The 13,350-nt window shown below is 44.4% G+C and overlaps 1 protein-coding gene across 8 annotated transcripts in view; it reads right to left on the minus strand.

The window, feature by feature from the left end:
• Ptprm (protein tyrosine phosphatase, receptor type, M) overlaps positions 1–13,350 on the minus strand; it is a 704,621-nt gene that overhangs the window by 392,815 nt on the left and 298,456 nt on the right. For all 8 annotated transcript variants that reach the window (NM_001168632.1, XM_063266820.1, XM_063266818.1 and 5 more), the window contains one exon: positions 6,267–6,382. In NM_001168632.1, coding sequence (NP_001162103.1) covers positions 6,267–6,382 — 116 coding nt within the window. The remainder of the gene's footprint in view (positions 1–6,266; positions 6,383–13,350) is intronic.

A 13,350-nucleotide genomic window follows, 5' to 3' on the forward strand; every position in this document is an offset into this window, starting at 1 on the left:
TCAAAGCCACCAGAAGATGTAGACCACATAGGACCAGCCCTGCCTCACCCACCAGGACAATGTATATGTGCGCTCATACGCACATAAACACAAGGTAAAATTATGATTAAACCGGCAACTTAAATTCCTTCACAAAGTTCATGAATCCTTGACAATGTCTGGGTTTCCCACTGTGCTTTGCAAAGAGCATTGCAGGTTAAGAGACAGTTTCCACACATGGGTGTCTGAGTATTAATCCTAGTTCCCAGTTCTTGTTACGAACGATGTGCCAAGGTGCCCTGAGATAAGTGAACAGAGTTCTCCAGGCCTCGGCTGTGTCTTCTAGAAGTGGGTACAGAGTTCTGCGAGGGTCAGTGGAAAGAAATCACCAATAAACCGAAAGCCAAAGCTCAAACGTCACCCAGGAGAGTACCTACCTTCAGTACTTCTCGGCATAATGGCACACGTACCTGTGTCAGTGTGTGCGTGTGTGCGTGTGTGCGTGAGGACAGAGAGAGAGAGAAAGCATGTGCTCATAAACACATATGTGCACACGCATACATCCTCTGAGAAGTTCTTAAAAAGTGACCACATGTTAGAAACAAGGTCACGCTGGAGCGCCTGAGTGCTTTACATAAACATTTAATTTTAGTACTCTGTATGGTAAAACACCATATTTAAATGCACAGACTGCCAAAGTCGACAATATCTATCAAGAAAGGCCAAGAATATCAGATTCCAACAGCTCTGTGATGGCCAGGATGCTGGCTTTAAGACTTTGCCGGCATGAAGTAGGCTCTCACCGTCCTGAGTTTATTTCATAGTTCTGCGTTTTAGAAGAATGCTAACCCACACCGATACTAGCCTCATCCCCAAGAGGAGATGGATCTGTCAGTGATAAGGAGGTCTCTATTAGGAGCTGGAGAATTAGTTCAGCAGTTGAGAGCCCTTCCTGATCTTCCAGAACATTCAAGTTTGGTTCTCAGTGCCACAGCTAGTGTTCATGACTGCCTGTAGTTCCAGCTCCAGGGGAGCTGAAGAACTCTTGTGACCCCCGAGGGCAGCAGCACACACATGACATACACTCACACAAACGCGTGCATACACACAAAAATAAAATCTTTAACATTTTTCTTTACATACGATTCATTAGCTATATTAATATTTTGTGGTAACTAAAACAAAAGAGATGTTTAAATTATGTTTCGAACCACCAAAAACTCAGGCATTTCATTAGGCGTGGCTCAACATGTACTGCAATACTCATGGAGGAGTCTCCTAAGGTCAGGGTGGTCCCTTGATGGTACCAGTGCGACAGGGTCACAGTCAGAATCTTTGAATGTTGTACCCATTGCCAGCTCACCCACCTTCCAGAGAGGATGATGCGGAGTTCAACGGACACAGCAGTGCAGCTAATGTAGATATGCAATGTTCCCCCTGTTCCCGTCTATGCAGTTTACCCCTGTGGCTGACAGGGCTGACATGCCGCTCCCTTCAGATGTAATCACAGAGGGGACCCAAGAAACTCTGTGCCCAGAGCCTCCTGGGGACATTCTAAAGGCTGTCGTATAGCAACGACAGTGTTTGCCCATGACTACACTTGCACACACCCACGTACATTTGTGTATGAACCACGTGCCCCCAAGTAAACATTTATCTTAGATTTCTAAATCTTGTTTTACTCCTTCCTTGGGGAGATTTATACCACAGAGTAACCCAGAAAATATTTTCTTCCCATTCCATTCTGTGCCTGGATCTCAGAATGTTAAGATCCTAGAGAGCTGGCATGCAGAAAACCATTTTTATAAAGGCTATTATCTTCAGAAGCACTGCATGTGGGGTTTGGAGTTTAGTGTTGAGATGGGCTCAGGTTTGTGACGTTTGCATACTCAGAATGTACTGTGAATATTGAGAGCTAGGGCTGGGGAAATGGCTGTGATCACACAAGCCTGAGAAGTGGAGTTCGGATCCCCAGAAACCATGCAAAAGGCAAGGAGTCATGGCAGCTGCCTAGACGCTCAGGACTCAGGAGGCAGTGATAGGGGATCCACTGGGCAAACCAGAACTAGATGAAACTGGTCAATTTCTGGTTCAAGGAAATCCCCCAATTCAACAAGTACAGTGGTTAATGATCGAGGAAGACATATCAAGTCAGCTTTAGCCTTCTACATGCATAAACACATGCACACACACAGAGGCAGACATGCATAGACATGTACATACACACAAGATGTGCGTACATGAACACATACTAATACACAGGCATACACAAGCATACACACATGCAATACACAGGCACCTGCATATGCACATGCATACATATAGGCAAACGTGCATGCATGTGCATAAAATAATGAAAAAATGACATCCTGGTCTACAGAGTAAAGTCAGTTACATTTCAGATATACCTTATTCATATAGGCTGAAAGGGTTTTTTTTTTTTTCTTTTCTTTTTTTTTTGGAGCTGGGGACCGAACCCAGGGCCTTGCACTTGCTAGGCAAGCGCTCTACCACTGAGCTAAATCCCCAACCCCTGAAACGGTTTTTTTTTTTTACAATATTTTAATTTTTTTAGTTTGGATCTCCTCCCTAAGCTGCTCATAAAATAAATACTTTCCCACAAAATGTCTACTCAACCAGAAGACATCAATAATTTAACAGTAGAATTACCAGATCATCACAAGAGTCGCAAATCAAATAGCATCCCGAGAGCAAGACAAAGTATTGATAACTTGAAAACTTGGAATCATGTAAATTCTATGGCTATTGTGTCCCATCTTGGCCTAGGCACACGGTGAGTTTCAAGCATGTCAAAGGCAAATGATTAGGAAGGCGAAGAAGGAAAAGAAGAAGAGGAAGAGGAAGAGGAGGAGAAGGAGGAGGAGGCAGGAGAAGCAGAAGCAAAGGAAGAGGGAGGGGAAGGGGTAGCAGAAGTAGAGGAGGAGGAGGAGGAAGAGGAAGAGGAGGAGGAAGAGGAAGAGGAAGAGGAGGAGGAAGAGGAAGAGGAGGAGGAAGAGGAAGAGGAGGAGGAAGAGGAGGAGGAGGAGGAAGAGGAGGAGGAGGAGGAAGAGGAGGAGGAGGAGGAGGAGGAGGAGGAGGAGGAGGAGGAGGAGGAGGAGGAGGAGGAGATCTTGAAAAAAGGAAACGGAAGCAAACAGGAATGGAGTTACCAGTATCAGAATGCTACATCTGACATACTCTGAACTAGAGGCCGTGTAGACAAAGCATGCCTAGGTATCTAAGATCCATAGGCCATGCACCCTAACACTGAAAAACCTGTAACAAAATGAAAATGGACCACAAATCGAAAATAACGTGAAAGCCGGATGGTGGCTCATGTCTCTAGTTCTAGCACTTGAGAGGCTGAGGAAGGAAAGTGTCCTGGGCAACCAGCCTAGCTCTGCGGTGCAACAATGTTAGGAAACGAACGTGTTTACTGATGGCACACAGGCTTTGTCCTTGTCATTAGCCCCTGACAAACTCAGCACAGCTACCAACACACAGCCCTGTGCTGGCTATTGTAAGCTACCTTGATATTATTTCAGCATGCCAGAGAATGTACACAGGTCACACACAAATGCTACACCATTTCAGACAAGGAACTTTGGCATCTGAAGACTGTGATACCTACAGCCTCCTTACTCCAAACTCCAGGGATAGCCTGGGACTACTGTTAAGGTACCCGTTACATAGTATGTTCACTTTCTCCTTTCCAATTTACTACACCATTGAATTTTGCTTCAGATTAGCTACTTTCAAACCTTGCTTCACAATGGAGTCACTCGGACAGTATTTGATGAAGTCCTGAAGGATGGACCCTCCTGAAGACCCATTATATTAGAATCCGAGGGTGAGCCTGAAATTCCTAAATCTCCCAAGGTAACGTTATGATTGAGGCAGGATGGAAAAGTCTACAGCAAGATAGCTCTCTGTCTCCTAAAATAAAAATCAGTTGTCGCCTTATAACAGGCTAAACACTTTAGAACAAACTAACACTTTAGAATCTATCACTACTAGTAATGGATTAAGGATTGGAATCCCAAAGTAATCGAGTTGAAGCGGGGGAATTCAGGTCTGGAATATCTGTAAAATCTAAGAGGCAATGTTGTCCTCGATGTGACTGTAAGTCTCTGAGAATAACCCCTGGGACCCTGGACCTGGGAGCTTGCACTTCTCACCGCCTCCTCCCAAGCGGTGCGTACCGCGCACACACACAACATGAGCAGTGAGTAATTAAGAACGGTACAGACAACAACGAACTGATTAGTGTCATTTTTAAAAGGTGCTAAATGCTTTGTAGGAAAATGTCAATAAAAGATGTCTATCTTGTGCATCAGGCACAACAGACAACCGATCTGGATCTCATTAACACAAACATCCACCCACTCAGGCAATAATCCGATATCCTTAGCACAATCATTTAAAATAACTGAGATGTGGGATAAAAAGAAAAAAAGCTAAATGCTTATATCAATCTTCAAGTGCGACAAAAAGCTTTTAAAGTAGTGATTACTAAACTTTTAGAATCAAATAAAAAAGTAAGGGTAGATTTAGAACATGCAATTTAAACTTCTATATACATCCTTCCTTCCTGGCAGGAAGGTCTCCAACAAAAGCCAGGATACAGGAAAAAAAGGGGGAGGGGGTTGACATCAGGCAGAAGGGCAAGGCATGCTCCCTCCGTGCTAAGGCCATGAGAAGACCCCTCCCCAGACACATTACCACCTGATAGCTCATCGTGGGCTCATCCTGGAAAAATATGTTTGGCTACTAGCCAAAAGATGACAATACAAATAACCAACCAAGCTGTGTCAATTAAAAGGGATAAAGGATTTAAAATTCATATAAGTGAGACACTTCATAGTTGTCAGGCTACTGCAGAAGTGCCAAGTATGATAAGAGTCAGGCAGAACCAGTTCAGGAAGAGAAAATGGAAGCCTATTCTTATGAGACAGCGGACACAGAAGGGTTAAAACACAGAGTGCTTCTGTTTGGTAGCAAACTCAAAATTATAAATAAAATAATAAGATATCAATGTAAAAGACCAGGGTTTGTGTCTCTGGGGGAGCACAGGTCTAGCACACATGTTGCACATGTCTAGCACATGCCTAGCACAGGTCTAGTATAGGTCTAGAACATGCCTAGCACAGGACTAGCACAGCTACAGCATGCACAAGGACATGAATGTAATTCTAGCACTGCAAAACAAACAACTGAAACTCTGCAAAGAATGAAAAGAAGGAAAGAAGCAGGTAAAGTACTCTAGGAGGTTTGAGGAACCAGAGGGCTATAGATTAAACCTAAAAGGGCTGTGATTGGAGCTCAGCAAGGAGAAGAGCGGCAATTGGAGCTCAGCAAGGAGAAGAGCTGCGATTGGAGCTCAGCAGGGAGGAAAGCCCTGATTGGAGCTCAGTAAGGAGATGAGCTCTGCCCACCTCCAAAAATATACTCCAAAGGAATTGAGCGGCATTCTGTGGATAAGGAGAAGTTCGCTGGCATCTACTCAATCTGTCCCAACTCCCTAGAGTGGGCACAGGCTCAGGGAACTGTCTGGCATGCAGAATATATAGGACTGAAGCCTCAAGGACCATGCTTATTTGAGGATTCACGCGTAACGTAAATGCTTGAAATTAGAAGAGGTGCTGTTAATTTCCACATGAATTCCTGATATGAATTATTTAGAAATTCAGCTTACAGAAAGGCCTACAAAGCAAGCTCTCTGCTCTTTGTGTGTGTGTGTGTGTGTGTGTGTGTGTGTGTGTGTGTGTGTGTGTGTGTAGACAGAGACAGAGAGAGACCGACAGACAGAAATGGAGGAGCCAGATAGAGACAGCAGATGGGGGAAACAGAGAGCAACAGAGACAGGAGACTGTGGGGGTGGGGGGGAGAGAGAGAGAGACAGAGACAGAGAGACAGAGACAGAGAGACAGAGACAGATATTGGGGGTGGGAAGACAGAGACAAAGAAAGAGCAACAGCAGAGATAGATAGACAGACAGACACGGGGGAGGATTCCTTGGTTGTTTTCTTCAGGGGAGAAAGGCATTAGAGTTTAGAACTCACAATTGTTTGCTGTCAAAGAAGATCACTGAGGAAGAACAGCAAGAAAAACAGGAATTCCAGAAAAATAAGAAAGGTACTGAACTTGTGCAGTAAGCTTGGAAACCTGGAGATCTAACCGATGTGGGAAGAAGGTTCTAGAACAGAGACGGCTTTGGTGTCAACAGTCCCTCCTCCAGGACCATGCGTCTGTCCCCCAGTACAGTGAAGGGTGGTGTACACACTTACCTGTAGCCAGAGCCGGTCCCCAGCCACTGTCCTGCCTATGGCGCTGCACTGGAAGGTAGCAAACTGGCCAGCGTTCACCTCCACATTCTGAATCCGCAGGAAGTGGGGAGTTCTCGCTACAGGAGGAGAAAGAAGTCAAGAAATTAAAAGGGGACCTGCAGCCAGAACACCCATTTGTAACTAGTCAATCCATTTCCCACTTGGGACCTTCCCAGTGCTCATCTGGTGAGGAAAAGGGTTTTGCTTTGCAGTGTTATTTGAAAGGGTATCACGGAAGGTTTTTGGTGTGTGTGCTCTGTGCAATGAGAGAGCGAGAGAGAGAGAGAGAGCGAGAGAGAGAGAGAGAGAGAGAGAGAGAGACAGAGACAGAGACAGAGAGAGACAGAGAAAGACAGAGACAGAGACAGAGAGACAGAGAGAGAGAGAGAGAGAGAGAGAGAGAGAGAGAAGAAGGGAGGGAGGGAGGGAGGGAGGGAGGGAGGGAGGGAGGGAGGGAGGGAGGGAGGGATAAAAGAAAGCCAGACAATCTGGGATAGAAGCAAAAGAGAAGATATTTCATTGTTCCTGCTGTGCAAATTACAGGAGCTCAGCAGTCTCCTTGTAATAACAGATCTGTATTAATAAAGATTATGCTGACGCCTAATTGATGTTTTGAACAAAAACATATTAGATATTTATACTTGCAATGTGAAAAGAACAGTAAGAAGTTAAATGATGTTGTCAAGGAAACTCTGAAACCCAAATACAGAACTGTGCATAATATATATTTTAATACAACTAATTGGTATGCAACATTCCCTCTGTAATATTTCCCAGCTACCAAAAAATACTATCCCAATAGACACACTGTGGATGATGCTGGGCCAGCCCAAGCCTGGGAAGTTTTGCTGATTCTTATTTCTAATTCAAGAAATCCAAACAATTCCCAACGTTAAGCACTGCTGTCCCCTGAGGGGTTTGTCGATACAGGACAGCTGTATTCATAAAGGACGTTGCACAGTTGGAGGGGTACACCCTAGTTTCCGCATCACGCTTAAAACAGGTGCCAGATACTAGACTTACTCAGGACTTGAATGCCATGCAACTTTTATCAGGAAAAGATTCTCTTTTCACCATAAAAAAAGTCAAACACTGGGAAAGAGGCTGGAGCAAGAAGGAAGTAGTTGGGCTGGAGAGATGGCTCAGCAGTTAAGAGCTCTGACTGCTCTTCCAGAGGTCCTGAGTTCAATTCCCAGCAACCACATGGTGGCTCACAACCATCTGTAATGGGACCTGGCTCTCTCTTCTGGTGTATCTGAAGACAGTAACAGTGCACTCATGTACAGAAGTGGGGCAGACAGTAGGCAGAATGGATTCATTATGCCTTCGAGTGTCCCCTCCCTGCCAGTGGGTCTTCAAGTTGTGCATAGACTGATTTGAAGAATGGCGCCCTAGTCTGGGGACCCTGTGACTATACATTGACACTCGTATGAGCCCAAGCAGAACCTAATTAGAACTGAGAGTGCACTGCACACAAAGAACCATGAATTTTAATGCTGGCAGCACAGGAGATGCTCATTATTATTTGGAGGCCGGCAATAATTCACTGTGTTCATGATGCTTAGTATGCGAAATGCTCTAAACGGGCCCCCGCAGAACAACGGGATGATGGACCACCCTTGCTTGGTATTAATTTATTAACTCACAATTCTAAGAAAGCTCTTCACTGACTCAACTGAATTGCTCCTTACTCAAGAACATGATTCTTTGGTCTTCGAAGACATCTGACAAAGCTTACCTCAGACAAACATCTTTGCTACCTTGTTAGGGAGGCACCAGAAAACCCCTTCTTGTCATCAAAACAGTAGCCCCCGGGTTTTACATGGCAGAGGCTTTTCCAGGAAGCATCCTCACGAGTTCTATTTCTCATATAGGGAGACTTGACTAGTAAGGCTTTCCATTTCCAAAGCCCAGGGCAGATGACTAAGCTGCCCTCCCCCATCTTCTCTACCTGTCCTAACAGCCCCCATCCCATAGTCTGTCCCACAGTCCTGTGGAATCCCAGCACTACTGTCCTTCCACAAAGCCCTACTGTTCTCTCAGCTTGTCCCAGGACCTTCCCTGACTGTGATAGCAAGGACGGGTGGAGCTTGATGTCACTGCCCTCCCACAATGCGCTCACAGTGGCAACATTGTATTAGGTGCATGCCAGTTACATTAATAGAACCACGGGCCCTTAACCTTTAGAGCTGTTTGCTTGAGGTCTCAACTTGTGTGGCAGAACTCTTCTCTCCCACCTTTGCCCCCTCACCTTTGACTCGGCAAATTTTTACTACATAAGAATTATAGCAATTATACCAAAGGGTCCCAATGTTAATAAAAAGCAGAAAAACTACTGAGATTTGACTAAATTAAAAGGACTACATTGAAAACGAAGAGCTATTTTCTTTCTTTTTTTTGTTTTTTTTGACTTTTTTTTCTTTCTTTCTTTCTTTCTTTTTTTTTTTTTATTAACTTGAGTATTTCTTATATACATTTCGAGTGTTATTCCCTTTCCCGGTTTCCGGGCAAACATCCCCCTCCCTCCTCCCCTTCCTTATGGGTGTTCCCCTCCCCATCCTCCCCCCATTGCCGCCCTCCCCCAACAATCTAGTTCACTGGGGGTTCAGTCTTAGCAGGACCCAGGGCTTCCCCTTCCACTGGTGCTCTTACTAGGATATTTATTGCTACCTATGAGATCAGAGTCCAGGGTCAGTCCATGTATAGTCTTTAGGTAGTGGCTTAGTCCCTGGAAGCTCTGGTTGCTTGGCATTGTTGTACATATGGGGTCTCGAGCCCCTTCAAGCTCTTCCAGTTCTTTCTCTGATTCCTTCAACGGGGGTCCTATTCTCAGTTCAGTGGTTTGCTGCTGGCATTCGCCTCTGTGTTTGCTGTATTCTGGCTGTGTCTCTCAGGAGCGATCTACATCCGGCTCCTGTCGGCCTGCACTTCTTTGCTTCATCCATCTTGTCTAATTGGATGGCTGTATATGTATGGGCCACATGTGGGGCAGGCTCTGAATGGGTGTTCCTTCTGTCTCTGTTTTAATCTTTGCCTCTCTATTCCCTGCCAAGGGTATTCTTGTTCCCCTTTTAAAGAAGGAGTGAAGCATTCACATTTTGATCATCCGTCTTGAGTTTCATTTGTTCTAGGCATCTAGGGTAATTCAAGCATTTGGGCTAATAGCCACTTATCAATGACTGCATACCATGTGTGTTTTTCTGTGATTGGGTTACCTCACTCAGGATGATATTTTCCAGTCCCAACCATTTGCCTACGAATTTCATAAAGTCATTGTTTTTGATAGCTGAGTAATATTCCATTGTGTAGATGTACCACATTTTCTGTATCCATTCCTCTGTTGAAGGGCATCAGGGTTCTTTCCAGCTTCTGGCTATTATAAATAAGGCTGCGATGAACATAGTGGAACATGTGTCTTTTTTATATGTTGGGGCATCTTGTGGGTATATGCCCAAGAGAGGTATAGCTGGATCCTCAGGCAGTTCAATGTCCAATTTTCTGAGGAACCTCCAGACTGATTTCCAGAATGGTTGTACCAGTCTGCAATCCCACCAACAATGGAGGAGTGTTCCTCTTTCTCCGCATCCTCGCCAGCATCTGCTGTCACCTGAGTTTTTGATCTTAGCCATTCTCACTGGTGTGAGGTAAAATCTCAGGGTTGTTTTGATTTGCATTTCCCTTATGACTAAAGATGTTGAACATTTCTTTAGGTGTTTCTCAGCCATTCTGCATTCCTCAGCTGTGAATTCTTTGTTTAGCTCTGAACCCCATTTTTTAATAGGGTTATTTGTCTCCCTGCGTCTAACTTCTTGAGTTCTTTGTATATTTTGGATATAAGGTCTCTATCTGTTGTAGGATTGGTAAAGATCTTTTCCCAATCTGTTGGTTGCCGTTTTGTCCTAACCACAGTGTCCTTTGCCTTACAGAAGCTTTGCAGTTTTATGAGATCCCATTTGTCGATTCTTGATCTTAGCGCATAAGCCATTGGTGTTTTGTTCAGGAAATTTTTTCCAGTGCCCATGTGTTCCAGATGCTGCCCTAGTTTTTCTTCTATTAGTTTGAGTGTATCTGGTTTGATGTGGAGGTCCTTGATCCACTTGGACTTAAGCTTTGTACAGGGTGATAAGGATGGATCGATCTGCATTCTTCTACATGCTGACCTCCAGTTGAACCAGCACCATTTGCTGAAAATGCTATCTTTTTTCCATTTGATGGTTTTGGCTCCTTTGTCAAAAATCAAGTGCCCATAGGTGTGTGGGTTCATTTCTGGGTCTTCAATTCTGTTCCATTGGTCTATCTGTCTGTCTCTGTACCAATACCATGCAGTTTTTATCACTATTGCTCTGTAATACTGCTTGAGTTCAGGGATAGTGATTCCCCCTGAAGTCCTTTTATTGTTGAGGATAGTTTTAGCTATCCTGGGTTTTTTGTTATTCCAGATGAATTTGCAAATTGTTCTGTCTAGCTCTTTGAAGAATTGGATTGGTATTTTGATGGGGATTGCATTGAATCTGTAGATTGCTTTTGGTAAAATGGCCATTTTTACTATATTAATCCTGCCAATCCATGAGCATGGGAGATCTTTCCAGAAGAGCTATTTTCTTATTTGTGTATCTTATCAAACACACACAGAGACACAGACACATACACTCACACATGCGTGCATGTGCACACATACATATACACACATACTCGTGCATACACACACATAGACACATATTCCCAAACACACTGTGTCTCTCATAGTTATACACACACATAGACACACACACACACACACACACACACACACACACACACACACACACACACAGCCAGCAGGGGGAAGAAAATTAGGTTAGCATCCCAGTCTGAAAAATCTAAATTATTTTAAGAGTCGACATCATATAATAGAAAGTTATGACTCAGGACAGGCTGGCTCTAAGCCAAGCACACAAGCACTGAAAATCTCAGTACAAAATAGGAAGCCTACATGATATATGAAATGTGTACAAACCTCTAGCTGGAACATGTGAATAATAAAAAAAAAATGCCTCACGGCTCATCCCCAAGATTATGCACATACAAAGATACTCTGAAATCCTTAAAGGGATCCCAGCCCATGATTGTTTCTAAGAGGCTCGGGTAACGGATACTCAGCATCAAGCCCATTTCAGTGTGACCCTCACTAAGCAGATTGGAAATATCTCTAAGTGCTCACTTCACCTATAAAACAGCTCCAAGTTCGTCTTCCCATGTGGACATCAATGCAAACATGAGATGGTGCCTCGGTCCTCTGTCCCCAGTGGAGTGGACAAAGGTCAGTTCTTTACTCCATCACATGCTTCTTCTGCAGCTGATCCCAGCAGATCAGCCTTCCTGTGACTCTTAGGCCTGTGTGAACCTACAGTCTAGACTCTGGAAGAGCTGTTAGATCCACTTCCTGTGTGCATCCCAAGATTGCAGTCCTTTCGAGGATCCCCCACCACCCATCAACTCTGAGAGAGGTCTTCAGACCCTCTCCACTAAGGAATCCACTATCCTCAGATTGCAGCCTCTCACAGCCTTCCTTCCTGCCTTGGATTCATCTCCCAGTAACAAGGGACACTCCCCACACTCCATGGTTGTCCTTTCTTACCCCTGTCAAAACTGCTTTTGAAACTCTCCTGTCCAAGTCAGGAGGCAGCTTCCCCCGACCCCCGTTCACCCTTCTTGGGACCTCTTCTAATGGTGGGGTGTCACCCATTAGAATATAGACATTTTGCTTTGCAGAGCACACGGGTCTCCCAGAAGCCGTCTCCTGCCACCATGGAGTCAACAACCAAGAATGCAGCAGATGGGCTCCAAGAGATATCTGCAATTCCATATAATAGTTTAATAATAATAATAATAATAGTAATAGTAATAATAATATCATCTAAGGGCCTTAGAAACAAGGAATCTATAAAGCTCTACATGAGACTATGTATATGTCAGCCTTGAGTGTAGTTCTTGATTACAAGGAAATATGGAAACACTTTGGTTGGAGATCTACTTCTGGTGTCGAGCTCTTCCTGTAAAGGCACAGTTGAGATTATGGTTTACCTCTTGGAGGAATGCAGCCAGGGAAGGTGGTGGCTGCTGTTCCCTAACTGGTAAGCTCTGGCCTAGAGATCTAGTCATCTGGAGTCCCACAAAGAAGATATTCTAGGCATGTTTAGAGAGTGACGAATGCACCTGAGAACAGCTGTCCCGTGGAAAACACGTCTTCTTTAAGCAGAGCTTTGCAGCTAGTGGAGGGGAAACTGGGCACAGAGAAGACATGGGTAATGGAAAGAAGGGGCTGGATTCAAACGTGAGGGAAGCACCAAACATACATTAACTTTAGAGAGCCAAATTTCTCTAATAACAACAATGGAGTCTTACACAGGCTGGCAGACCACAGTATGAGCTGGCTTGATGCAGCAAGAACATAGAGGCAGAACTTATGATCAGAGAGCCTATATGTGGTACTCTAAATATACTGGGTTAGCCTTCATTGCAGACTTGACAGTCTAGTATCACCTGAGTAGAGCTTTAGTTGAGAAATTGCCTTGATCAGATTGGCTTGTGGACATATCTATGTGGGACTGTCTTCATTTTTACTCAACAAAAGAAGGTACAGCCCACTACGGGCAGCACTGTGCCTAGGCAGATGGTCCTGCACTAATCAGGAAGCTATCTAAACAAAGGCCAATGGTCTAGCCAGAGTGAACTAGGTAGCATGCCACATTTTCTTGGTGGTGAAGAGTTCCTTGGATGAAGGCCATGTGGCACAGTATGGCATGCACTCTGTTCTCACTTCCCCCAAGGAATGACAGTGACCAGGAAATACAAGATGCAATGAACCCTTTTGTCCTACGTTGCTTTTAGTCTGATTGTTTTATCACAACAATGAAAGGAAACTAGAACATAGGCATCCTTTTTGTAAACAGCACTCTATCAAATATTGCCAGCCCACAGGGGCTTCAGTCAAGTCCACAGAAAGGATCTTGTCCAGCAAACCCTCCCCCACCTTTCTCAACTGTTTGTACTGTGGTCCTTTGAC

The sequence above is a fragment of the Rattus norvegicus genome, chromosome 9 (genome assembly GCF_036323735.1).
Source record: "Rattus norvegicus strain BN/NHsdMcwi chromosome 9, GRCr8, whole genome shotgun sequence".
In the NCBI taxonomy this organism is placed as follows: domain Eukaryota; kingdom Metazoa; phylum Chordata; class Mammalia; order Rodentia; family Muridae; genus Rattus; species Rattus norvegicus.